This window comes from Thrips palmi, unplaced genomic scaffold (genome assembly GCF_012932325.1).
Source record: "Thrips palmi isolate BJ-2018 unplaced genomic scaffold, TpBJ-2018v1 HiC_scaffold_6, whole genome shotgun sequence".
Taxonomy (NCBI): domain Eukaryota; kingdom Metazoa; phylum Arthropoda; class Insecta; order Thysanoptera; family Thripidae; genus Thrips; species Thrips palmi.
Window position 1 is genome coordinate 4,682,931 of NW_023144633.1, and position 26,249 is coordinate 4,709,179.

A 26,249-nucleotide genomic window follows, 5' to 3' on the forward strand; every position below is an offset into this window, starting at 1 on the left:
ACAAAGGCAATGCGAGAAGTATGAAGGGAGCGTGGGGAGTCAGAGCGAGAGATCTATCTCTGGCCAGGAGGGTGAGCCGGTTTATTGGCCCGAGCCGAGCGAGCCGAGCGCCGCCGCTGCCTTCATTCAAAGTTCATCCACCTCTCCCGCTAATCTCCACAGCGCCGATCGTTTTTTTGTCCGCGCGTTTTCAATGCGCTGTCGGCACAACGGAGTAGGTGACCCAGCCTCTGCATTGTCGCTCAAGAAGTGTCGCACATTCAGAAAAGAAGCGGCTTCGATTCGCAACGGCCTGCCCTACACTGTTGCTTACAAACACAAGTTTTCTTGTGAGTTAGAAATAGAATAGAATTTTACACTGGAAGATACAAAGAGAAATCATGTTCCTCTCAGCTTTAAATCACTGGTCTGGGATATTGCCGTTCTGGTTATTTTCCTCACTGTCAAATTATCAAACCGTCCCATTCAACGTGAATGGGGAAAGTGATTCACTCATTACGATAAGAGTTACCGGCAATCCGCAAAGCGCCTCGCTGCGATAAAAGTCGAGACGCATCCGATATCTCGGAAAACGAGATAAAACCGTCATCGACACGTTCAGACCCGTCGGTTGGCCGGCCAGATGAGACAAAAATCTCTGAAGTGTCGTCAGACATGCATCGTATTCTGGCCGACAGACTCGTGTTCGAAAACCCTCATTTTTCTCGCGGGCTTGGCTGCGCGAATTGGGGATCCGGAATGTACACCAAAGCAACCCGTAGGTGGTATTCGCACGGTAAAAAGTGCAGCTGATGAACAAACATTTCTTCTTCGAAACCTAGTGTAGCGCGCCTGCCGGTGAATCACTCTACGGGTGGAAGCCAGACGCACTCTGGGCGTGGCAATGACCCGCTTTCCGAACCAATAACCCATCCGTCCCGATATGCTTGTTATTGTCGGGCCGAGATGGCCTCACTGTGACCCTCGCATGGAGAGCCGAGCTTCGGACACAGCCACGCCGTGCGGCCTGTCTGTCCGGCAGCAGAGGGAGGTTCCGGACGCAGCCGAGGAGCCACCCGGCCGAGCACTCAGAGTGCCGCACTGAGGCCAGTCGCCGTCGTGACCCTGGGCCGGCAGCAACGCTCCAAGATGCACTCCTCGTACTTCTGCGTCGTCGCCGTGCTGCTGGCAGTGTGGGCGGCCCCGGCCGCCGCCAGGCCCGCCGACCCCCTGCAAGTCTTTGGTGAGTCCAAAAACCCAGAGCCCACTGCAAAAGTTTTCGTCGTTTCTAACGGGAAGTGTTAAAGAAAGAGCCCTCATAAAACTCTCACTGAAACGCTACGTTCGTTAGAATACCATGTCACAGTGGATCGGCTACACACGGTCCTCATCGGGACTAATAAGGTACTGCAGACTCGCACCTATATGAGACGACCCGTGAGTGCGAGAGAGACAGAGAGACTCTGGGAATCATTCCGCCGAGCCGGACCCTGGCCGCGTTTCGAGAACCGCACCCAATCTGCGCCCGATAAGGCAAACAGGCCTTTGATTCTGCAGTGGGCCGCCACCTGATTCCGAAGGCTCGTCGCTCTGTCTCTCTCGCACTCACGGGGTGAGGTGGGGAGTGCGAGAGAGACAGCGCGACGGCCGGAACGGTCCGCTGGGTGGCGGTGCTGCACTCCGCTATGCGTTTGTTGTCTTGTTGACAGCGGCCAGCACACTGCAGGGCCACTGATGAGTCCCTCCTTTCCGCCGGCCCTTTGTCGTCACACTGTTTGCCAAACAGCATGCAACGCGTTGCCCTGGCCCGCGAGCCTGCACTGTCAAGCTTTTGGTCGCCGCGTCGTGACAATGTCAAGGCTCATTTTTCGTACAAGAATGTCCTTAATTTGTTGATGACATTGTTGTCCATCAAGCCCATACACAAAACTTGCAGAAGCTTCCGAAATTTCATCACTTTTGTGACGACTTTGTCAACCTTTTCCAGTGATCGGAACGTAAACCAAGGTTTGTTTTCCTCCAAGTGACGACAGTTTTTTTGACAGTGTGCGTCCGTTTGTTTGCAGACATCGACATCGGCAACGCCGTCATGTGCGTGGCGAGCGAGTGTCGCGCGGCGTGCCAACGCCTGCCGTCGTACCGCGGAGGCTTCTGCAACACCTACCAGCTCTGCACGTGCTTCTCGTAGACCAGTCTCGAACCTCATATTTTTTATGTTTTCAGGGCTAAGGAAAATAGTGAAATAATAAAAACCTTGTCGAAACCGTCGACCCAAAAAAAAATATTGCTTACGTTTGAGGTTTTCATTAAGGTTCCCCTCCCTGCGATATAACGCCCGATTCTCAAAGAGTGACACGGAGGGAGTGGTGGGGGAAGGGGGAGCAGCCGCCGAGGCTTGCGGTATATTATTTCAAAATTATTTCTATGCGGCGCTGTCCGAAAGTCTGACGCTGCAGAGATGAGCTCGGGGTATGAATCACAGTGGAATGATTCGGGGAAATTTAATGGCCACACCGTTCTCCAACCGCCCCATCTCTCTCTCTCTCTCTCTCTCTCTCTCTGGTGGGAGGGGAGGGGAAGCGGAGGGAAATGAACGAAGAGAGATGCATTTCGGTAATAATACCGCGCGAGGTGCGGTCTGTTAAAAACAGCAGCGAAGAAGAAGAAGAAGAAGAAGAAGAAGAAGAGAAGAAGAAGAAGAAGAAGAAGAAGAAGAAGAAGAAGAAGAAGAAGAAGAAGCATTCACTCGATTGGCGAGGTCCCTGCGTATTCACCCGGAGAAACCGTCTGTCGCTCCGCACGCTCCGCACCCACCGCGCCCCGCTCCCAACCTTGTCCCCCTGACTTGACGCTCGTGCGCACCTTCGATAGACCGAAACCACCCGGAGGGGGTCAGGCGGGGAGGCGGGGCCGGAGGAGGAAAAAGAGGAAAGAAAGTGAAATGGAGAGGCGAGATAGGTTGAAGCGGGGCAAAGCAAAGCATTAAGTAGGGCGAACTGCGGGGCAGCCAGCGCCGCCGCGCCGGACCGAGCGAAAGCGAAGATAGTGTCTCGTGGGTTGCCTACCCTGCTGGGGCTCGGACGGCCACACACACACACACTGCACTCGAGGCCTCCATGCGGGAGGGTCGAGCGCCCGTGCGGTAGGCAACACGACCACTTGCATGCTCTACGGGAGGGCCTACTCCGCAGGCGCTCTCCGCTGGCAGGGCGGGCGGGGCGGGCGGGGCGGACAGGAGGACGGGCAGGGCTCCGGGGAGAGGCACAGGGACAGTTGGTACCGAGAAGGCGGCAAAGTTTCTCCCCGGTCCGTTGTCTCCTCCGGGGAGCTATCAGGCCCGGGGGCGTCGGCTGGCCCCGCGCCGAGCCCCGCGCCGGAGCCCCGCCTCGTCTGGGACACAATCGCTCGCCGATTCAACCAAGAAATTCCAGGGCTCTGCTATGGCTAGTCGGTGAGCGACGCGTGCCGGTCGCAGTGGGCGGTACACCGCAAATCAAAAACAACAACAACATAGTCAGTCAAGCACTTTTGAAAAAAAATTCTCAACCCGAGTCTGACATTGATAGATGCTCGAGGACAAGTCGATAGCACTGCATCGATGTGAGTAGGCACATGCCCTCGAATTGAGAATTTTTTTTCCAGTGCAGCCCGCTGTTTTTTGCCTCCTGCTTTGTGATTCATCTGGGCGTGCGACTCGGAACTGCTCCTCAGTCGAAATCCTTATCGGCGATGTACACTTCGCGCAGAGCAGGGCTGAGCCCGCGATGACTATCGCGGCACTTTTCCTCTTAGCACCCAGAGAAGAGGCCGAGGCGGGCGTCGGGACGAAATAGCCTCCCTAACGCACAGTGGGCCAGACGACCGGCGGAGGCGGACAAAACCCTGGACGCGTTTTGAGCTCCAGAGTCGCTAAACGGGACTCGAACCGAGCGCGTGACCCCACCAATGGATTCCTAGTTCGGAGAGCAATCCATTGGTGGGGTCACACGTTCGATTCGAGTCCCATTTAGCGACTCTGGGGATACAAACGCGTCAAGAATTTTGGCCGCCGCCACCGGTCCTCTGGCCCACTGCGCTGCGAGTGAATCACTGTCAACGTAATCCGGCTGCACGGCCAAAGCCTCCTGGAAGCCTGCATGACAAATTTAATGAATAAGCCCGTCAGTCAGGTGGGCGGCTGAAGGCCCGAAGGCCCGATTGTTTGCTATCACACCGATAAGGCGCGGCGCGGCCACCCCTATAAAGTGTCGGCGCGGCGCGGCCGGCGCACAGTCCGCAGCAGCAGCGCCATGAACACCGTCATCGCCGTGCTCGTCCTGGTGGCCGCGGCCGCGGCCGCACCGCCCTTCCTGGACTTCGCCAAGGAGGCCGACGACGGCGGCCCGTTCGGGGTCGCCGCCGGTCCTCGCCTCCCCCAGCAGGACTCCGACGCCGACATCCTGGACAGGATTTTCCAAGGTGAGTGCGCGCCGCACAGTGGGCCAGAAGACCAGTGGAGGCGGACAAAACTCTAGACGCGTTTCGAGCTCCACAGTAGCTAAATGGGACTCGAACCGAACGTGTGACCCCACCAATGGATTGCTCTCCGAACGAGGAATCCATTGGTGGGGTCACACGCTCGGTTCGAGTCCTGTTTAGCGACTCTGGAGCTCAAAACGCGTCAGGGTTCGGTCGCGTCGCCTGGAGGCAGGAGAACAATGGGGGGTCTGACGGCAAAGTTGCGTCCAAAGCGCGTCAGGTGTGGGACGCTGCCGTCCCTTGTAAGCCTCGGTGACGGTGCGCCGTCGTGCGTGCAAATCGCGGCTCTCGACGAGGGAGGGGAGGGCTTCAAAGCGATCGCAGGACTGCCACCGGCTCCACCCTGCCACCGGCCTCACTCGGCCTCACTACGGGATCCACCGAGTATACTCTGCGCAAAGAGTACTAGGAAGTGCCTCTGTGAAAAAAAGTTGACTTGGAAGTACACTTTGAATAAAGTTTACTTGGGAGTTCACACTGGCGTACCTCAGTGGGCTAGAAGACCGGTGGAGGCGGCAAAAATTCTAGACTCGTTTTGAGCTCCACAGTCGCTAAATACGACTCGAACCGAACATGTGACCCTACCAATGGATTGCTCTCCAAACGAGGAATCCATTGGTGGGGTCACACGTTCTGTTCGAGTCCTGTCGAGCGACTCTGGAGCTGAAAACAAGTCTAGGATTTTGGCCGCCTCCACCGGTCGTCTGGTCCTCTGTGGGTACGGTCGTCCACGCGGCTGTCATGAACCTTTCGTGTCCTTCGCAGCGCTGAAGGAGGAGGGCGTCGGCCAGGTCGGCCAGGTCGGCCAGGACGCCGTCAACCAGGACTCCAGCCAGGACGACGACGACGACGAGAACGACAGCTTCGAGAGCCCTCCGCCCAAGGGCGTGTCCTGCGACGACCACGCGTGCAACAAGGCGTGCGAGGTGATGCTGGGCTTCAGCGGGGGCTTCTGCAACCACTACAAGCTGTGCACCTGCGTGAGGATCCCCAGCCCCCGCCACCCGGCGCCGTGGGCCGCGAACCACGGCCCGCGTCTTTGAAGACGCCGTGCTGTAGTCTTCGCTGTCGGCGCTCTCCGACACTATTTTAATTTTTGTACCCAGCCATTTGTAATTTATTTGTTTTGCCTTACGTGATTACTCCAGCTACGCTGGTTGCTCTGCGATATAACAGTCGTCAATAAATGAAACGCAAACAGAGATAAAGTCGTCCTGGAATAACGTTAGCCACTGGCAAACAAAGAATCCCACTCATCTCTTTTCCCCTCGAAAGCTGTGCGGAAATAGCAGGCGGGGCGGGGCGGGCCCTGCAGGCGGTGCTATCAGGGTGACGGATCCAATGCCTCGGCCATTACCGGATAGTGTCTGATAGCGCACTGGCGTCACCTGCCTCCGTCTCTCTCGCACGCCCGGGGCGCCCCGTCCGAGAGACAGAGAGCGCTGTTCAGCAGGATCAGGCTAACACGGTGCGCCGGGATTTAAAACGCAGCCGCCAAGCTCGGCGTCGTCGTCGGTGACCTCCACGGCCGCCACGCGGCTGCCCGGGGGCTGTCCGCGCGCCACGCTCCGCGCCGAAGCTGCTTTTTCGCAAACTTTTTCAATACCGCCAACTTTACACGGCTTGCCGGGCCGCCGCGGGCCTCGGTTGTCTTTGTTGCACTCATTACAGCCGTGGCCGCCGGTAGCCGCGCCGTGACGGGCATTGCTGCAAGTTTCCGCGTTTTCACGCGCTGGGCCGCAACGGCGTGGGGCCGCGTGGGGCGCGAGAGAGGCAGAGCGAAGACGAAGCCACTCTTCGGAATCAGGGGGGACTTGTTATACCCTGTCAGCAGCCTTTCCGTCGAGGGACCAGAATAAAGCGCAGTGTCGTGTCGTCCCGCGAACTTTCCCCAGCCGAGAAATCGTTTTGTCGGGGCAAACTTATTGAAAAAGTAAACTACCACCTACGTCCACGCCGTTGGCTGGAGGCCCTGACCAAGGACAACCCGGCCCGGAGCGCGCCCGACGGTGGACTGTTCACACAAGGGCCGATGTACGGCCGGTCAAAGTATAGTCGCTTTCGAAAATGGCCGGGCAAATGGAGTGTACTTTCGTCAGACAGAGAGCGATGATAACGATAAGTTTGGGGAGCGGCGTGGCGCGGCACGGCGCCGACCGCCCGGTATTCATGAGAACATGTGGAATCTATCACACCGCGCGGCGCGGCCCGGCCCACGAATCTGGCCCCACAAACACGCCGTCGCGGCTCAGGCTGCACCGCGAGGCCTGGTATCAGCGCAGCGTGCCGCTCTGCTTCCGGAGGTTCCTTCGGAAAATACCCCCTTTTCTGGTGCCGCGACATGGCCTGTGCAAGGCGAAGCGCAGTGGGCCAGAGGAACGGTGGAGGCGGCCAAAACTCTAGACGCGTTTTGAGCTCCAGAGTCGCCAAATGGGACTCGAACCGAACGTGTGACCCCATCAATCGATTCCTCGTTCGGAGAGCTATCCATTGGTGGGGTCACACGTTCGGTTCGAGCCCCATTTTGCGACTCCGAAGCTCGCAAACGCGTCCGGGATTCGGACCACCCCCACCGTTCTTCTGGCCCACTGTGCGCTGGAAGCAAGCTGGAAGCGAGACGAAGGCTTCCCGACAAACCCCATTTTGCTAGGTGAACGCTCCAACAGATTTCCATGCTCCCCTTCCGTCGTCGCCCCGCCCCCTTTTCCCCGGCCGGCAGTCCCCGCGGCGGTCGCGCAGCTAGACGGGGCTCCGCGAATCTGTTCCCCCCCCCCGTGGCCCCCTCCCCCACGCCACCGGCGCCACCGCACTCGCGGCCAGTGGCGTAGCCGGAAAGTTGTCCCGGAGTATCGCGTGGCGTGGCGTTTCGCGCGCACAACTCTTGGATGCGCGGGGGCGGGGGGGGGGGGGGGGGGGGGCGCAACGGCCGGGGCAACCCCTGCGGGCTGGCCACCTCGGTGACGGCGCGGCCGCGTTCACTCACGTCACGAGCCACCACTGACTTTCCCCCCTCTCTCGCGGGGGCGGCGTGGCGTGGCAGGGCGCCCACTTGACTGACGGAAACAAAGTCACGTCACAGTGATGAACACGCACTTTGTTAAAACAACGAGAATGCGTGGTTTATACTTTGCGTACACACTTTATGTGGGGGCGCGCGAGCGTGTGTGTGTTTCTGTGCGTGTGTGTGTGTGTGTGGTGGAGGTACGTGCAGTGAGTGAGTGGGTGTGTGTGTGTGTGTGAATGCGCATGTTTCGCGTGTCTTCGTGTAAGCGGGGAATAGACAGGCCCTCAAGGAGTGCTCTGCTGTAGCTCCGCGCGGCCCTCTCGCCCACTCACACCAACAAGGTCCCTGGAGGGTATAAATGTGCGGGAGCCTGCTTGTGGAAGGTAACGAAGGGGGGTGGGGGGCGTCAAAACGGGGGCGGCGCCGCGCGGCGCGACGGACGGCGGGTCGTATGAATACAGCCCCACTATGCCGGAGCACCTGAGCCGCGGGGCTCTGCCGGGCTCTGCCTGCTAAAGTAGTTTCAGACGCGAAGAAGGCACACAAGGGGGAGGGGGAGGACGAGGAGGACGAGGGAGACGACGCGAATCGGGCCGCCGAGGCGAGCCGAGGCCACCGCGCCCGCCGCGGCAAACAGCACACACGCTGCCCCTCAAGGACTAGACCGCCATCACAACTTTCCATGCAGACCGCTTTTCACGGTGTGCTGCCGGAGGCACGGCGAGCAAGGCCACCAGGGTGGTGGGCAAGCCGAGGGGTGGGGAGGCGCGGCGTGCTGCAGGCCGCGGAGGCGTGGCGACGGCGTGGCGACGGCGTGGCGACAGCGCCAAACCGCGGCAAACGAGCAGCACGCCGTCATCTCGGTAACGCGAGGCGCGGCGAGGCGCGGCGGTGCGGACGACGGAGCGCGCAGAGCAGGCAGCGCGCCGCGGCACGGCAAAGCACGAGGCGAAGCACGAGGCAAAGCAGCCACCCGCGACGGCCTGGCCTGGCGGGACGGAGGCCTCGCACAGTGGGCCGGAAGACCGGTGGAGGCGGCCGAAACTCTAGACGCGTTTTGAGCTCCAGAGTCGCTAAATGGGACTCGAACCGAACGTGTGACCCCACCAATGGATTGCTCTCCGAACGAGGAATCCATTGGTGGGGTCACACGCTCGGTTCGGGTCCCATTTAGCGACTCTGGAGCTCGAAACGCGTGTGGACCTCCACCGGTCTTCCTGCCCACTGTGGGGGTCCTGTCAACCCCAAAACGGCTTACCGTTCTTCTTGTAGAAGACCACCTCCAGCTTAAGCTCAGTCTTGAGTTCCAGGGACTTGTCGATGGCCACCTTGTCCTCCTCCCGCGTCTCCGGGCCGTACAGGAACTTGCAGGCGCATCCCTTCTGCATGATCTGGGCGCGGGCGAAGCCCGTGAGTTCGCAGAAGCCATCGGAGCAGTAGACAATCGGGTGCACATTGGACACCTGGGCGTTGCCCAGCACGAAGTTGCTATCTGGAACACACAGAGGGAGAATGTGGTCAGGCCATGGGCAGACAGACAGACCGACAGACAGACAGACAGAGATCACGCAGCCGATTCCTCACAGGCTGAGTACACTCTCCTGGGCGAGTGCTCGTCAGTAAGTGTTCGGCTCAGGAAAGTGTCTCTAAGTACACTGCAAACTTTGCTGAACACTCTCTCACACTTAGTCTTGCCAGCCGCCGCTGGTGAGGGTGGTCGCGCTGGACACAGCCCCATTGGCGGCCTCTCTCGCCCCAAAATTTCTGCTCGGCTGGACTGAGCCTGGCTGGGCTGGGCATGGCCTGGGCAGGGCCTCCGCCATGGCGGCCAGAGCGACCAGATTAGCTCCCTCACTGTAATGGGCCGTTCACACCATTTTGGCTCTGCTGCCACGCAGTGCCACGCTGTGCCACGCACTGGAAACAGCCTCCAGCCAGGCCCAGGCCCACAGTGCTTTTGGCAGACGCAGAGTCACATATAGAAAGGTAGCCGGAGGGGAACCAAAGCTGGGCGGGGGCTCGCTCCCGGTGGCTCTACGAACGGGCCGCTCAAAAAACGTGTAGAAACGGTGCTTACTTTGGGATTACATAGCCATTTTTAACCGACTCCGTCAGTCCTTTCACCGACGCGGAGATACGTGCAAGTACTTTCATCAAGTCTCCCCCCCCCCCCTCTCTCTCTCTCCGTGCTGTGCTCCGCAGCGCCCCGCCCCGCTCCGGCACTCCACGTGTTTTAAAGGGTTGAGACCGCTCGAGTCGAGACCATCACGCCGCGCTTCCTCGGCGGGAAGCGGCAGGCAGCGGGATTGAAACTCAAGGAGGAAACGCGGACCGCCCCGAGAGAGCGAGAGAGACGGAACGACGGATGTGCCGTTTGGAACCAGCCGACTTGAAAGTGATGGGACGGGGCCACTGCCTGGCCAGCGCTAGTGCCGCACGAAAAACACCCACCTCTCTCTCTCTCTCTCTCTCTCTCTCTCTCTCTCTCTCTCTCTCTCTCTCTCTCTCTCTCTCTCTCTCTCTCTCTCTCTCTCTCTCTCTCTGTATGTGTGTGTTGAGGGAGGGTGCGTGCGCGTGACTCGGAGCGAGCCTACACACTTTCCCTTTTCTGTTATTGCTTTACAGACAAACATAAAAAAAAAAGTTTCATCGTACGGATTATATTTTGCTTGCTCTTCTGTTGCTTGCACTGGTCTGTATACAATACACACAAAACAGACAGACAGACACACACACTTTTGGGATTATTAGTAGGCAGCATAAAGATATTTTCTTTTCGGGAGTGAGTACGTGACCGTTCATAAATCTCGCGCACAAAAACAATAAACTCATACTTTTTTCGTTGTTTTTGTTTAAATTAGCATTGTTGACATTAAAAACAACGCTCCGTCCGAATAGGAACGGGATCCAATTCGATTGCAGTTAGTAAGAACCTCGAAAGAACCTCCTCTTAAGTCATCGCTGACGGGTACGGCAGTAAGGTTGGTGTCACTCTGTGTGTGTGTGTGTGTGTGTGTGTGTGTGTGTGTGTGTGTGTGTGTGTGTGTGTGTGTGTGTGTGTGTGTGTGTGTGTGTGTGTGTGTGTGGTGCGCCTGCGTCACAAGCTCTGCTGTCTGGCAAGGATGAAAAGATTGGAGGGGGTACACGTTTCTTTGACGAGCGCTGCTTGGTGCTGCTTGGCGGTGCCTCCATTCGGCACGGCGAGACACGGCTGGAGACGACGGCGGGGAGGGCTCGGGGGTGGCTTCCCTGGCATGCACGCTGGAACGCACCGGAGAGGGCGGAGTGCCGGGGAGGGGGCAGGGAATGTGGTCTGCGAATGCCGCCCTGCATGGTTTCAAAAATGCCGCGCCGCGGCCAGTGCGGACGTATAAGGTCCGGCTGTCGAGATTGCTGCCGCGGGAATGCAGGACAAACAAAAACAAAAACAACGTCCGCATCCATCAAACGGCACAATGAGGCAGAGTGCCACCGCACTGCACAGTGGGGCAGAGGAACGGTGGAGGCGGCGACGCTAGAGCTCAGAACGCGTCCGGGATTTTGGCCGCCTCCGCCGTTCTTCTGGCCCACTGTGCAGCGCGGCGCACTGGGGCGTGCCGGCGGGCTGGCGTGCGGGGGTCTTGTAGGGCACTGGGACGCCGCCGGGACGCCGCCGGTCCGGGACTGGGGCGGGGCCGACCGCTTCCGAAGGGATGGCGGTAAGAAGCCCCCTCCTCTCGAACTCGACTGCTTGAGAAACTAGCGCGAGCGCTCCCCGCTGTCCTTTTAGTCCAGGAAACCAAGAAAATAAAGCGTTATGACCTTACACAAAATTGTAGTAAGCTGAAATTTGGTGTACTGGTAGATCTCGATGCGCTGAATAACGTAATTTTTTGTTCCACGTTCTAGCCCTTGAGACTTTTTGGCAAATTGAACACAAAGGGCGTAAGTGCACCGTTTTGGTTTCCGAGCCGCAGAGACCGCAGTTTTGATCCGATCGTTGCGGACGAGGACTCAAATTAAGCAGAAAAGAACGCGGAACAAAATAGCAGTTGCACATTTTCCAAAACAAGTTTCCTTCCACCCGATCTAGGGCGTTAAAGGCAAACTTTTGGGTCGCACCTGCGTTCAATTTTCAATCAACTCGCCCGCGTTTGTTGGAACACCGTCCTAGCGAAAATTTGCCTCTTATGAACCCTGTGCGGCCAACCTTCCCCCGTAAGAAGCCGTTTTCTCTTTTTTTGTGCGACCACCCTGAGCCTGTAAAATCGCCCTGGAATGAACCCCTGCAGCCTGCGCGCTGGCGGCGCGCCGCCCGCCGCCGCGCTGCTCCACTGCTCCCCCCTCCACTCTCGTCCTCGGCCGCATCTGGAGGCAGGGTGTTGTCTCTCTCGCTCCCTTTGTAAACGCATTAGTGCGAGAACGGTACTGCATGCCTGCCGCTTCGGAGCCCGGCCGAGCGGCCGGCTCAGATGTTTACAACGCGCAATTCCTACTTCGCAGTTTCAGTAACCAAAACAAATTTTATTGAAGGAAAGGTTTGTTGAGCTCGGTAGAACGCGACGCGCTCTACAACCTCGCTTTTCATCCACATTTTTCGGAAGATTTCTTCCCCTTGTATTGAACGAAAGGGCCTTAGCGCGTTCAAAGTCCTACACTGAAAACGGCGGCACTTAGAAATGCCGGAAAGAAGCCCAAACGACCCAAATGCATCAAGGAATCGTTTCACCATCCACCGATACAGTTCAGTAAAATAATCAGGCAGTTATCTTTATTTTACTATTTTCTTTCATTGTTTTCTTCCCAACTTCCACCATACTATTGCGAGAAAATGGAGCTGAAATCGCAAAATGCGCCCCGAGGAATCGTCAAGCGCTGGCGTTTCAGCTGTATGTAGGTATTTTCAGAATTTCGCTAAGTGCAACGGTTGCTGAGAAAAGCTGTTCGAAAGGCAGCGGTGCACCCGGGCGCCGCCGCGCGAAGCCAGGCGGAGCGGCGGTCGCGCGCCCGGCGGACAAACCATCGCCACGTCGCTTGGGTGAGGAAATCGAGGAATTGGTCCCGAGAGAACGTCAAGCACCAGTCTTTTAGCTGCACGTAGGTGCTTTCGGATTTGAGCTAGGTCAAACGGTCAGGTAGAAAATCAAATCCTACACAGGCTGCGCCGCTCAGCAGCATGGCGCGCGCAATGAAGTGGCGCGGCAGTGTCGGATCTGGACTAAAAATGGATTTGTAACACAACCGTTTGACCTAGCTCAAATCCGAAAGCACCGACATGCAGCTAAAAGACTGGTGCTTGACGTTCACTCGGGACCAATTTTTCGATTTCCTCACCCAAGCGACGTGGCGATGGTTTGTCCGCCGGGCGCGCGACCGCCGCTCCGCCTGGCTTCGCGCGGCGGCGCCCGGGTGCACCGCTGCCTTTCGAACAGCTTTTCTCAGCAACCGTTGCACTTAGCGAAATTCTGAAAATACCTACATACAGCTGAAACGCCAGCGCTTGACGATTCCTCGGGGCGCATTTTGCGATTTCAGCTCCATTTTCTCGCAATAGTATGGTGGAAGTTGGGAAGAAAACAATGAAAGAAAATAGTAAAATAAAGATAACTGCCTGATTATTTTACTGAACTGTATCGGTGGATGGTGAAACGATTCCTTGATGCATTTGGGTCGTTTGGGCTTCTTTCCGGCATTTCTAAGTGCCGCCGTTTTCAGTGTAGGACTTTGAACGCGCTAAGGCCCTTTCGTCCAATACAAGGGGAAGAAATCTTCCGAAAAATGTGGATGAAAAGCGAGGTTGTAGAGCGCGTCGCGTTCTACCGAGCTCAACAAACCTTTCCTTCAATAAAATTTGTTTTGGTTACTGAAACTGCGAAGTAGGAATTGCGCGTTGTAAACATCTGAGCCGGCCGCTCGGCCGGGCTCCGAAGCGGCAGGCATGCAGTACCGTTCTCGCACTAATGCGTTTACAAAGGGAGCGAGAGAGACAACACCCTGCCTCCAGATGCGGCCGAGGACGAGAGTGGAGGGGGGAGCAGTGGAGCAGCGCGGCGGCGGGCGGCGCGCCGCCAGCGCGCAGGCTGCAGGGGTTCATTCCAGGGCGATTTTACAGGCTCAGGGTGGTCGCACAAAAAAAGAGAAAACGGCTTCTTACGGGGGAAGGTTGGCCGCACAGGGTTCATAAGAGGCAAATTTTCACTAGGACGGTGTTCCAACAAACGCGGGCGAGTTGATTGAAAATTGAACGCAGGTGCGACCCAAAAGTTTGCCTTTAACGCCCTAGATCGGGTGGAAGGAAACTTGTTTTGGAAAATGTGCAACTGCTATTTTGTTCCGCGTTCTTTTCTGCTTAATTTGAGTCCTCGTCCGCAACGATCGGATCAAAACTGCGGTCTCTGCGGCTCGGAAACCAAAACGGTGCACTTACGCCCTTTGTGTTCAATTTGCCAAAAAGTCTCAAGGGCTAGAACGTGGAACAAAAAATTACGTTATTCAGCGCATCGAGATCTACCAGTACACCAAATTTCAGCTTACTACAATTTTGTGTAAGGTCAAATACTAGGTTTCCTGAACTATTTGGCGGTCTGGTTGCCGGCAGGGCAGGACGCTGCACCGGTTCCAGATGGGTCGGCAAACAGCGAGCAAGCCGCCAACGAGATGAGGCAAGTGCTCGGCAGTCACAGCAGAGCCACGAGGCCGTGAGCCACGAGGCCGTGAGGCACGTTGCCCCAACGACACGACCTTTCCAAAGCCTCAAAGGGGCCCGCCCGGGACGGCCCGGGACGGCCCGGGACGGGGACCTCCCGAAGGACAAACATGGTCGGGGGATCATAGGTACCGCAAAGCCACACACCACCGGGGAGTGGCAGCGGGCCTCGGGCAAGAGCTCGGAGTTCACCCTGGCCAGGGTTGTTAACGTTAATTTAACGATTAACGGCGTTACGGTAACGGCGTTAATCGTTAATTAACGTTAACTCGTTAAAATATGTCTGGGCCATTAACGTTAACGCGTTAAGTTAATGGACTCTCTTAACGCGTAACGCCGTTAATGTATTAACGTAGGGATTAATGCACGATCGGTCCAGGTAAATTTCTGAAAAATATATGTGCTAGACACAGCAAAAGCTGTTTTACCTAGTTTAATATTTGTGTTATGGTTTCTTTAATTCCTTTATGGGTGATGAACGTTTGTTATAACGTTTTGGTGGCGTTATCTCAACCCTCTCTGGTTGGGTTTTAAAGATTTTTTAACGATAACGGCGTTACTTGCGTTAATTTAACGTTAGCGCGTTAAATTCTCAAATTCGAGTTAACGTTAACGCGTTAAGTTAATGCACCCGGACTAACGCATTAACGTTAACGCGTTAAATTTGAAATTAACGTTAACAACCCTGACCCTGGCTATGAATAAAAAGAAAGAAAAAAGCTTTTTCAGAAACACGTTAAAATCAAGTTGAATTCGGTGTCCTTTTCCATTCTCCGCAGTGCGACTTGATTGAAAATACTTTGGCACCCCACGCGCGCTGCCGTTCTACTCGTTAATGCTTCCCTTCGGTCCGGCACGTCCATAACCGTGCGTTACTGCCGCGAGTTTCTTTCCAACTCCCCCCCTCTCTCGCGACTGTATATCGCGATACGGATGATCAACGTTCTTTCAGCTGGGGCGGCGCTGCTATGTCACCCGGAAGGGTGGCTCGAAAAAAAAGGGAGGTGAAATAAGAGGCAGAAAAGAAAAAGGAAAGTGCACCTTGCGGCCTGGCGGCCTGGCGGCGCGCGGAGCGCACAGTGGGCCGGAAGACCGGTGGACGCGGCCAAAATCCCGGACGCGTTTTGAGCTCCAGAGTCGCTAAATGGGACTCGAACCGAACGTGTGACCCCACCAATGGACTGCTCTCCGAACGAGGAATCCATTGGTGGGGTCACTTGTTCGGTTCGAGTCCCATTTAGCGACTCTGGAGCTCAAAACGCGTCTGGGATTTTTTGCCGCCTCCACCGGTCTTCCGGCCCACCGTGGAGCGGCCAGTATCAATAATAAATCACGGTGCTCATGGCGGAAAGGGGGCCGCGTGCGAGGGGGCCCCGCCTGGCCGTCGCCGTGAAAGGATCACCGGACGGTCGCGGCCACGCGGACCGCACCTCTCGGACGCGGCGGGCCGCGGGCAGGGGGCGCGGCGGGGCCACGGAGGACGTGCATGAAAAGAAAACGGAATGTGGGCAGGTGTTGTCAAGACGGGATGAATTGGGGCGGTGTGACAAGGGGGTGGGGGGTGGGGGGAGGGGGACGGTGTCTTCTTACCTCCCGCCCTCCGCCCGGCACGGCCCGGCATTACACGCCTCGATAGCGGCAGGGAGTTAGGGGGGCTAGGTTGGCATTATAATCCGTCACGCCGAAACACCTCTTTGCACACAAACTAGGGCAGCGGCAGCACGGCTTAGGCGTGTTGCCGACACGCACAGTGGGCCAGAAGACCGGTGGAGGTGTTCGAAACCTCCGCACGCGTTTTGAGCTCCAGAGTCGCTAAACAGGACTCGAACCGAACGTGTGACCCCACCAATGGATTCCTCGTTCGGAGAGCAATCCATTGGTGGGGTCGCACGTTCGGTTCGAGTCCCATTAAGCGACTCTGGAGCTGAGAACGCGTCCGGGATTTCGGCCGCCTCCACCGGTCTTCTGGCCCACTGTGCGGCGGCGGCGCGCAGGCAGACAGCTTCACCCCGGACGGGTTCGTTTTTCGGGTGCGAGATCCCACTTATGCGGAGTGACTGCAGGACCCTTTCACAGCGTGCCAGCGGACGCGACGTCTTTGGGGAGTCTGTCACTGCCAAAGGAGTCTTGGCGCTGCTTCGCTCTGGCGAAGTGGCGTTCGTCGAGCAGGCACACTCGCAGTGCAGGTATTCAGGGTTATCAAACATTTCCCAGCCCCGTGGCAAGGCTGCAGAGAAGTCGCAATAACGCTAGAAAAATGTGGGTCACGCACAAACAGAACGGCTGCTATTATTATTTGCGCCATGTCAGCTGGGTAATTGTTTGTTCCATCCTCGGCCATTGATGGGATTGATAATACGGTGTGCTGTCTGAATGAACATTATCGAGGCAATCAGCCCCACACTGATGGAGATGTTCCCACGAAGCAGGCAAGCAAACCATCCAGTAAATCAACAACTAACAGTGCCGCGGGGCCCCCAAGGGCTACACAGCTACCAATCGCAGCGGTATGGGAATTTCGCGCGCCAAAATACGAAAGACAAACGTTGTCTGCTTCGCCTTTAATGGCACCGCCTTTGCAGAATCAAACGGAACACAAAGGGAGCGATGGCTCGGCAAAGCGCGGGAAAATCAAAAGCGGATTGAAAAAAAAAAATGAAAAAGGGAATGAAAGAGAGGAAGAGGATGGTAAGTAAGGAGGAGGACCCTAATGCAGCGGATTCTCTTTGTGGGTGTTGGGGGGCGGGGCACTGCGGGGCACCCTACGGCCTGTGGCCCTGCCTTGGGTTTGATCTGATGATTGGCTTTGGGAGGGAGGAAAAAAAAGGGGGAGGGGGCGGGGGGAATCGAAGGTGAGTGAAAATGGAAATGTCCCTCACACACGCGCACACACGGGGCCCCGCGGGGGGCGCCCTTTCCTGCCCTATCGTCCTCATTGGCCCCGTAGAGGGTCCTATCCACCGAGAGTGGCACCAGACCACAGGATTTCTTACCTTTCGAGACCGGTTCGCACGGTTAAATTAACGAAACTGAGCCATTCTTCTCGAAATGAATCTAAAACCATTCGGAAATGCAGATTTTTTTTCCCCTGGCGGTTGCCAGGTGGCCCCTCCGCAAATCGAAGCCGATGACTCGACGACGCCCCCGATGAGGCTGACGGCGAAGCGGGAGAAGTGGCCATATCCCTTTCAAATCAGATGCAAAGTGGGGCCGCGTCGGACTGCGCGGCAGCGGCTGCGGCGGGGAGGGCCCGCCAGGACTCCAGGACCGCCAGGACTCCAGGACCGCCAGGACTCCAGGACCGCCAGGACTCCAGGACCGCCAGGACTCCAGGACCGCCAGGACTCCAGGACCGCCAGGACTCCAGGACCGCCAGGACTCCAGGACCGCCAGGACTCCAGGACCGCCAGGACTCCAGGACCACCAGGACTCCAGGACCACCTTGACGGCGGCCGATTCCCCGTTCCAGCGGCTCCAGCGGCTCCAGGGGGCCGGCCCCTATTATCACTGCTCACTGGACTGGGCGCAGGAAGCGGCTGGAACCCCGCAGACCGATTCCGCGACGCTCTGTCTCTCTCGCACTCACGGGGCGTCCCGACTGGGTGCGAGAGAGACAGAGCGACTCTCGGCCGGGCGTTTCCGCCTCCGCCTCCCTGGCCTCGCTGGTGGAGCCATACAGCCCGAGAGGTGAGGGAGGAATGCAGGGCTAGTCTGCCAAGGTTTCTATACGTCTCAAGAGCAGTCCCACGCCCACTGCGTTTTCAAACCGCCACAAAGTGGATCACAGAGCAGTACGTGTCAAGGGCCTCGATCTCGGCAAGACCATCTCGCCAGGAGCAAAGGCACAATTTTCATGGTGGAGGAAAACGGGAAGCGAACCGCCAAACTGCGGCGCCCAATCACGACTCTCGTCTCGACCACGAATTGCAAATAAATGAATCATCATTTCCATTTGGCTTTTGATTCGGCGCGCTAACGAAGAGGGTCGCCACGCCACTGCGGTCCGTCCGGGTGGGGCGCCGAGCGCGACGCGGCCCCGCGGCCCTACCAGTGCAGGGGGCGCCGCCAATGCATTCGCAATCAACCGCCGTCGAAAACAAATGGAGAAACTCCAGGAAGTGCCGTCTGAAGCACCGTTGGGAATATCCGGAAGTTTGTTTTGCAAAATGAGATGATCAAAGTTGCTGTCGCTAAACAGGACTCGAACCGAACGTGTGACCCCACCAATGGATTCCTCGTTCGGAGAGCAATCCATTGGTGGGGGTCACACGTTCGGTTCGAGTCCTGTTCAGCGACTCTGGAGCTCAAAACGCGTCTATAGTTTCGGCCGCCTCCACCGGTCTTCTGGCCCACTGTGGGGCCCGGCCCAGGAAGGCGGCTGGGCCGGCGCGGCCGTCGGGCACGACCAGAGCACGACCTCATACAGGGGTGCCAGCGGCAGGAGGAGCCTTGAATGGAGGGGGAGGGGGGACATGGAAAAGGACATCCAGGACGGGGAGAGAGCTCAATGGGAGGGGAAGGGCCTGTGAGAAATGACTTGCGCCCCTCGCGACCTCGTCCTCCTCTCCCTCTTCTTCCCACCCTTCTCTCCTGGGACCCACCCTTCGCTTGTCTGCCACCTCTGTGTCCTCTTCCCAGACGCACGCACACAGGCGCAGCCCTCACGCACACAGACGCACGCACACAGAAGACGCACGGGAGAGGGAGCACCTTCCTCCTCCGCAGTGAGACGTCGCGGTCGCATCCTGGAAAGGTCAGCCTGGACAGGGAGAGGGTCCCTGGCGTCTTTATACCGGGAAGGGGAGGGTCTCAGCTTCAAGGGACGATAGCTGGGGCTGAGCTTGAGGGGCCGAGCATGAAGGGCTGAGCTTGAAGGGTTGAGCTTGAAGGGCCGAGCTTGAAGGGCTGAGCTTGAAGAGCTGAACTTGATGGGCTGAGCAGGGCGCACTCTCACACACCTCACCAAAACGAGCAAAGCTGATTCGGATAAACTCTCTAAATAGCCATAGTGCAGTTTTCCAACTTAATCCATAATTTTCAAAATAAAACAAAGAAATGACCGGGCTCAAGAACAGGTCAAACAATTAAGCGATGCAACAGATTTCTGTTTGTTTGCGCTCATTTTGCTGGACACCGTATGAAAAACGCATCGAGCAGGCGTGCCGTGATGTTGGAGGGAGATTTACATGGAAAATTATTCATAAACAAGCCGTGATCTGCGTGCGGCGTGTGCGGCGTGTGTGTGTGTGTGTGTGTGTGTGTGCATATGGAGAAAGGGCTGGAAAGGAAGCAGCCAGGATGTAGGACGACGAGCTTCGACAGGAAGGGAACAACGGGGGGAGGAAGAGAGACAGAGAGAGGGGGATGGGGGCTACCCGGGGAATCCTAGGAGCGCGCGGAGAATAGAGGCTGGATGATAATAGCAGGCCCGGCTGGGCTGGCTGCCTGGCACTGTACCAGCGCCAGCCGATGCAGGCAGCACGTCATCCTAGCTACAGCCGGGGCTACAGCCTGCGTTACGGCACTGCCACGCCACTGTCGCATCACGGGGCGTGGCCGCCCGTTACTCACTGCACTGGTAAAATTCAGGCGCTAACATCCATCCCACTGACAGCAATGTGAAGTCGAGCATGGAATTTTTTTAAAGCGTGTGTTTAAATGTGAAAATGCAAACATTTCCGTGGAGTGTGGCGTGCAGCTGGACGCAGCGGTGCATGGCGCTGCGGCACTGCAAGGCGTGCGGACAGTGTGGTGGTCGATCCCGCGGCCCGGCCATCCACCCCGTGACCTTTGCCGAAGCGTCACGCCGCCGCTTTCCAGTGTGCAGACTCCACTCCGCGGGCTGGTTCGTCTCTCTCGCACTCACGGCGCGTCCCGCAGGGGTGCGAGAGGGACAGAGGCTTTCGGACGCGGGCCGCAGGAGCGGCGCGGCCGAGGCGCGGCCCAAGCCAAATGGCTCTGGCTCGGGGACTCATCCCCAATCACTGCGCACGGATACTTATCGCGAGCGGCCGGTGCCGAGCCGGTGCCAATGGCGGCAACGCCCCAGCCAGCCTGGGCCAGCCTGGGCCAGCCTCCAGCCCCGCCAACTTCGGAGTCCTTGCTCGGCTTGGCCGCTCACAGATCGTAAAACGAAAACGAGAGCACCCCGAAAAAGACAACTTCAGCTGGAAATTCTAAAAGCGCCACAGCGAATAGAGTGCCCAGCTGCGCGCAGACCTCGTCTCTTAAAGACGCCCAATTTTTTTCCCCTCCAGCCAGACAAAAAGTTTGATTCTGACGTGACTTTTTTTCCTGACAGTGTTGCCACAGGGCTTGATGGCGGGGCGGGCGGGGCCCCCTTGATGAGGGGAACATGGTGTGAGCATCGCCCTTGGCACCCACCCTCCCCCGGCCCTCCTCCCGGGGCCCAACTTTCTCAGACGGTTTTGCCATGCTAATCTCAGAAGGCGTTTAAAACGCAATTTGACTCATCCACTTTGGGCCCCGAGTAGGGCTGGCTCGGCTGCGGGGCCCCGTCCCGTGTCTGGCGGCGGCCGAAAAGAAATCACTTTAAAAATGAATTTATCGGACGGCATTTGCACAAATCAGGACTGGTACACTGGTGCGACCACCCAAATCAGATTACACGCATTTGCGTTAGCGTCCCCGCTGATTTACCTGCATTGCTTTGGCGTGCCGTGTTGGACGCCAGTCCATAAAACTGCCTGGTTGGAGCGAAGCCCACCCTTTCAACGCATCGTCTGTCTGTCTGTCCGTCCGTCCGTCCGCCCTGCTCCCAACTTCGCGAGGCGTGTGGTGCGAGCTCGTTAATCTATTCCACAAGGCAGGTAGTTAATAGTGTAGGGCAGGCTCGGCGGCAAACGCCGCGACCGAACTGCCGGAATGAGGAAATCCCATTCCCGCACACAGAAGGCTTAGAGGACTCATTCCGATTCGGCGGGACCGTTCGAAAACAAGGCTGACCGATACCGCCAGTTCGCAGTGGGCCAGAAGGCCGGTGGAGGCGCCCAAAAACTCTGGACGCGTTTTGGGCTCCAGAGTCGCTAAATGGGACTCGAACCGAGCGTGTGACCCCACCGATGGATTCCTCGTTCGGAGAGCAATCCATTGGTGGGGTCACACGTTCGGTTCGAGTCCCATTTAGCGACTCTGGAGCTCAAAGCGAGTCCAGAGTGTTTGACCGCCTCCACCGGTCTTCTGGCCCACTGTGGGGCGCCTTGCAACTCAGCGGGGAAAAGCACGGCAAAGCGAATGACGGAGGCAAATAGGTACTGCGCATGGCTGAAAAGGAGGAAAAAGCGGAAAGGGGGGGGGGGCAATCCGGTCCCTCGAGAGGTGTGCTGCGGTTGGTTCGTTAGCATAGAGCATGAGGGGGCCGGGGAAAAGGGATGAAAGGGGGGGGGCACTCCAAAGCCTGGCGGTGGCTGCGCGAGGCTGCATTGTAGAGCCATGCCGACCCGCGCTGCATTTCAAAGCTCGATTCAAGCGATTCAGCGACCAGAAGGCAGCCAAAAAAAATAGCGTATCGTACTGATATTAGTTAGAAAAAATTCCCGGAGTGCAGACGGCACGTGCACACGGCACAGCGAGCGGGACATCGCCGACGACAAAAGTAAAAGCAGACTGCCTCCGAGAGTCGCTCCGTCCCTCCCGCACCTCCAAACGGGACGCCCCGTGGGTGCGAGAGAGTCAGAGCGACGGGCAGGGAGAGGACGAGGACGACGTCGAGGAGGGGCAGCGGCGGCAGAGTAGCTGCTCTCAGCAGCAGCGGCGCATGGTCAGGGACGCCCTTACCGTAACGAGCGCGGCAGCCACACTGCTTACCCCCCCCCCCTCTCCCCGCCGACACGCGGCGCAGAGGTCCAAAGGGGATTCAATGGCCGGCCCCGCCGAATGTCGGTCACAAGCATCAGGTTCGAAGCCGCCACGCAAGGACGCAAGGTCAAAAAAAAAATTAATTTTTCAAAAAAAAAAAATATTTTGTACTATACCTGCTGAAAACTCACACAAAAAAGAAACATTGAAGACTTAGGAATTTTGAGAGGATTTGAGACATTTTTATGCGATTTTTTTTTACAGTGCGGTCGATAGAGTCGTCTCGTCTCCGCCTCCATCATCCACACCGCCATCGATAACCCGCAGCAAGGACCCCCCCCCCCCCCCAGGGCCGGCAGCAGCAGGGTGGTGCCGCATGTCCCGGCCAGCTGCTGCGTCCATCGCGGTCCGGCCGAGCCATTCGGAGGACCAGTCCGTCGCTCCGTCTCTCTCGCACCCTCACGGAGAGCCCCGCGAGTGCGAGAGAGACCGACGGGGGCGGTGTCTGTGCGCCCCTTTGTTCGAAGGTAACGTTATTCACCGCCACGGCCGCCAAGATGGATCGGCAAAAACTTGGTCAAGGTGCGCGACTCCCGAAGTTGGCCGCGCCGCGGTGGAAGCAACTGGCGCCCTTCGCCCAGAAAACAAGAATATTCGGCAGGTGAGCCTTTTTCTCTTGTTTTTCTTGTCCTTTTTTTCTGGTGTGGCTCGCGGCGACGCGGCGACACTGCAGCGGGCCGTGCGGGCGGCGCGGCGCTCGAGGCCACCACGCCGCTCCGCCGCTCTGCCTCGTCCAGGCCGTAATTTTCAATTTGTAACTTTATGGCTCTGCCATGGGAATCCGTCTGCTCCCTCCCGGCCTAACCACCACGCCGTGCCGTGCTGTGCCCTGCCAAGCCCAGGCTCTCCGGGCCGCGCGCACAGGATCCACCCTTGCCTCCGGTGTCGCCGTGTCCCCCCCTCCCCCTCCAGGGGCGGGAATGTCTTCACCTTGCGCGCACCTCGCGAACCGGAGACCCTGCCGACAACAACAAGTGCGTGTTCTTGTTGGGCCGCACCGCAAGATTGCGACCCGGCCACTCTGACCCACTGACACCGACCGGCCCCCGCCCCCGCCGCCCACGCCGCCCCCGCCCGCCTCGTGCAGTTATGATTTCGCAGGGGGGTGGGGAGATTTAATGAGTTGTTCACTAGTGGGGATTTCCTAACTTGGAGCGCTAATTCTCTTACCAAACACAGCACGGTGCTTCCCCCCCCCCCCCAGCCGGCAGCAGGCTCCTTGTACGCGGCCGGGCGTAGACAATGTAGGACAACGCCCCTCGCTGCGAGCCTTGCTGCGTGTTTCCAAGCCCCCCCTCCCCCCTCCCTCGGCCCTCTCGGTGTCGCACGGACTGGGATTCAGGATCCGAAGACGCATTGCTTGCGCCTGACCGCGCCAGATTCACGCCCACCCTCCCTCACAGTGGGCCAGAGGACCGTGGAGGCGGACAAAACCCCGGACGCGTTTTGAGCTCCAGAGTCGCTAAACAGGACTCGAACCGAACGTGTGACCCCACCAATGGATTCCTCGTTCGGAGAGCAATCCATTGGTGGGGCACACGTTCGGTTCGAGTCCTGTTCAGCGACTCTGGAGCTCAAAACGCGTTCGGAATTTCAACCGCCTGCGCCAGCCTTCCAGCCCACTGTGCGCCCTACACTGTGAAGCGGCGGGGAGGTCCGCGCCGCTTTTCCGGGAGGCGGAATAAATCAGGCCGAAAGTCATTTCGGCGCGTCAATGGCGGATTCCGGACGAAGGGAAGGAAAGGACTCCGCCAAAAAAAAAAACCTTGAGGCGGCGACCGTCCACGCTCCCATCGGGTCATAATCACCGTCGCTACGACGATTCCGAAAGCGGCACTTAAAAGATTGCCGGCCTTTTCTCAGGCTGTCTCCGTGATCGATCTGTGACGAAACGCTACTTCGGCTCTGTGTGGAGTAGAACACCGTGTGACGAACTTAAACAGTGGCGCCCCGTCGTCACAACTGGGCCAGCCGGGCGACAACAAACGCCGTGTGCGCTCTCTGCTTGCGCAGACAGACTCTTGAGGGAGGTTCTAGCAGACGGGTGCTCCGTGCCACCCGCCCAGCGCCGCCCAGCGCCGCCCAGCGCCGCCCAGCGCAAACACGTGTTTCAGCAAACGCCAGCCCGGCAGCCTGCCTGCCTTCAAGAGGGCACCGCGAGTTGCTGCACCAGGGCCGCGCGCCGTCGCTAAGACAGACTTTCGGAAAGTACTACACTGTCTGACTTCCTCCATTAGCCTTGCGGTGGGCCGCACCGCGCGGGAGAGGGGAGGGGGAGGAGGGGGGGGGGATGTTACGAAAGACCGGGCCGGGGTGCGGATGTGGGGGACGCGGTGGTATTATACGGGGGTAAGAGAGGGTGGGGGTGGGAGAGGGGTTGATACAATAACGGGGTGGGGGTAAGAAGTCGGGGGGAGGGGGGCGAGAGGGGGGGGGGAGAAGAAATAATAACGGAGGGAGGGACCGGGAATGTGCGGTATGGCGTCTCGGAAGCGGATGGAGCGACAAGAACAGCACGCAGGCTGGCACACTGGCGGCACCGCGGGGCTGACAGGGAAAGGATTAGCAGGCAGGGTGACTAACTCGGAGTCAAGGCTGGCAGGTGTGCCAACACGAGGGTGGGCGGAGCGCCTTAAACTCTTACACGCGGCAAAATATCCAGCAGTCTCAACCAGGCGGTGTTCTCTACGGAGGCACCGGGCCTCCTAACCTCAAATATGTTGACCCCCAGCGGGACGATTTCAGTCTTCCGTTTTAGAGCGTGTCCGTATCTGCCCTGCTGGTGATTCGCAGCTGATTGTCCATCTGTCTGACGGTTCGTCTTCCTGTCAGTCTGCGTCACTCCGTCCGTCCGTCCGCCAGGCAGTCTGTCTTCCCCCGGCGTGTCACCCCGCCGGACAGCGAGCGGCGTGGTGGCCACACAATGCCGGCCATGCTGCCCATTGTCTCGCCACTAAGCGGAGCGATCGTGTCGCCTCGCCGCATCAATTGCTTCGTCCGTGGTCGGTCAGTCAGTCGCTCAGTCGCGGGGAGAATTACCGAACTAAACGTCCCTCTCTAAACCCGACGTTTTGATTCCGAGTAGTGCTTTCGTCGCTCCGTCCCTCTCGGCCCGCTTCACGAGTGCGAGAGGGACAGCGCGACAACAGTCGGATACCGATTCGGCCCACCGGAAGTGTCACGTGCGTCATCTGGTGCGATTATGGGTTACACATTGAAAAGTCAAAGGTGAAAAATCTAGCCGCCCAGGGGAGCAAGAAAATAATTCTTACCTTTGAGAGGTGGAAACCGAAATTCCCACCTCTGTAGTGCCAGGAATAGAAATTCTGTTGAACCTCTTCAGCGGTGAATCGGCATTGTTAAGTGGTGACAGTCATCTCATAGGGTATTAAGACGTAAAAAAAAATTCGTGACAAAATTTGATTACAAATCTCAGTAATAAAATTCTGAGCGTGACCGAGCGCAAGGGGATTTTGGGATCGGTCGGGAGGGTAGCGGTGGTGGGCCAGGCCTGGGCCAGGCGGGTTGCCTGCCCCATTGTCAGCTTGTTTAGTTTCATCTTTTCGCTTTATGGAGGGCCACTTCAAAGCGCACCTGAACCCCGCCGCTCTGATATCAAAATACGCGGGCCTCGGCGCCTCGACCAGGGGAGATTGGCTAGCTCGTTAGTCAGGCCGGGCCACCAGCCGAGCCAAAAGTCTCTCTGTCTCTCTCTCGCCCCTGCGGGACGCCCAGTGAATGCGACAGAGACGTACGGCACCTCGGAAAAAGCCTGCTGCCGGATTAAAAAGAGTGCCGTCTGGAGTGGCGTTGGCAGAATCCAATCAAAGAAGAAATTACTGGTAGTCGTTATCCACAGTCCAAGAGAAGTTTGCAGAGAGAAAGAGGCTCTCGACGTGAAGCCGTCGGCACGGGTGTGGAAACTACCGCAAACCACCGCGCCACACTGACCACACGTGCGCTCGCTGACCTACGCCGCAACATGCCAGGCCCTTGTTTCAATCTGTTGTTCCTGGCCATCCACCATGCAGTCGATACCGCATGCCCCACAACTCGCGGCAGTACATCGACTACGTAACCCGCGGGCCCACACTCCCAGAACCTAACAAACTATTTTGGACTTTAATAAAGCAAGCTGGTTAGAACAAAGTGCTTTGAGCAAATCAGCTTAAGAAGAAAGTACTT

At 57.8% G+C, this 26,249-nt stretch overlaps 2 protein-coding genes across 2 annotated transcripts in view; one reads left to right on the top strand and one right to left on the bottom strand.

The window, feature by feature from the left end:
* The window catches only part of LOC117651990 (potassium voltage-gated channel subfamily H member 8), a 68,759-nt gene that overhangs the window by 22,727 nt on the left and 19,783 nt on the right, over positions 1-26,249 (bottom strand). The window contains exon 3 of the mRNA XM_034396616.1: positions 8,760-8,993. Coding sequence (XP_034252507.1) covers positions 8,760-8,993 — 234 coding nt within the window. The remainder of the gene's footprint in view (positions 1-8,759; positions 8,994-26,249) is intronic.
* Positions 4,235-5,699, top strand: LOC117651752. Its single transcript, XM_034396065.1, has 2 exons — positions 4,235-4,437; positions 5,263-5,699. Exons 1-2 carry the CDS (start codon positions 4,269-4,271, stop codon positions 5,538-5,540), a joined length of 447 nt encoding a protein of 148 aa, XP_034251956.1. The 5' UTR covers positions 4,235-4,268; the 3' UTR covers positions 5,541-5,699.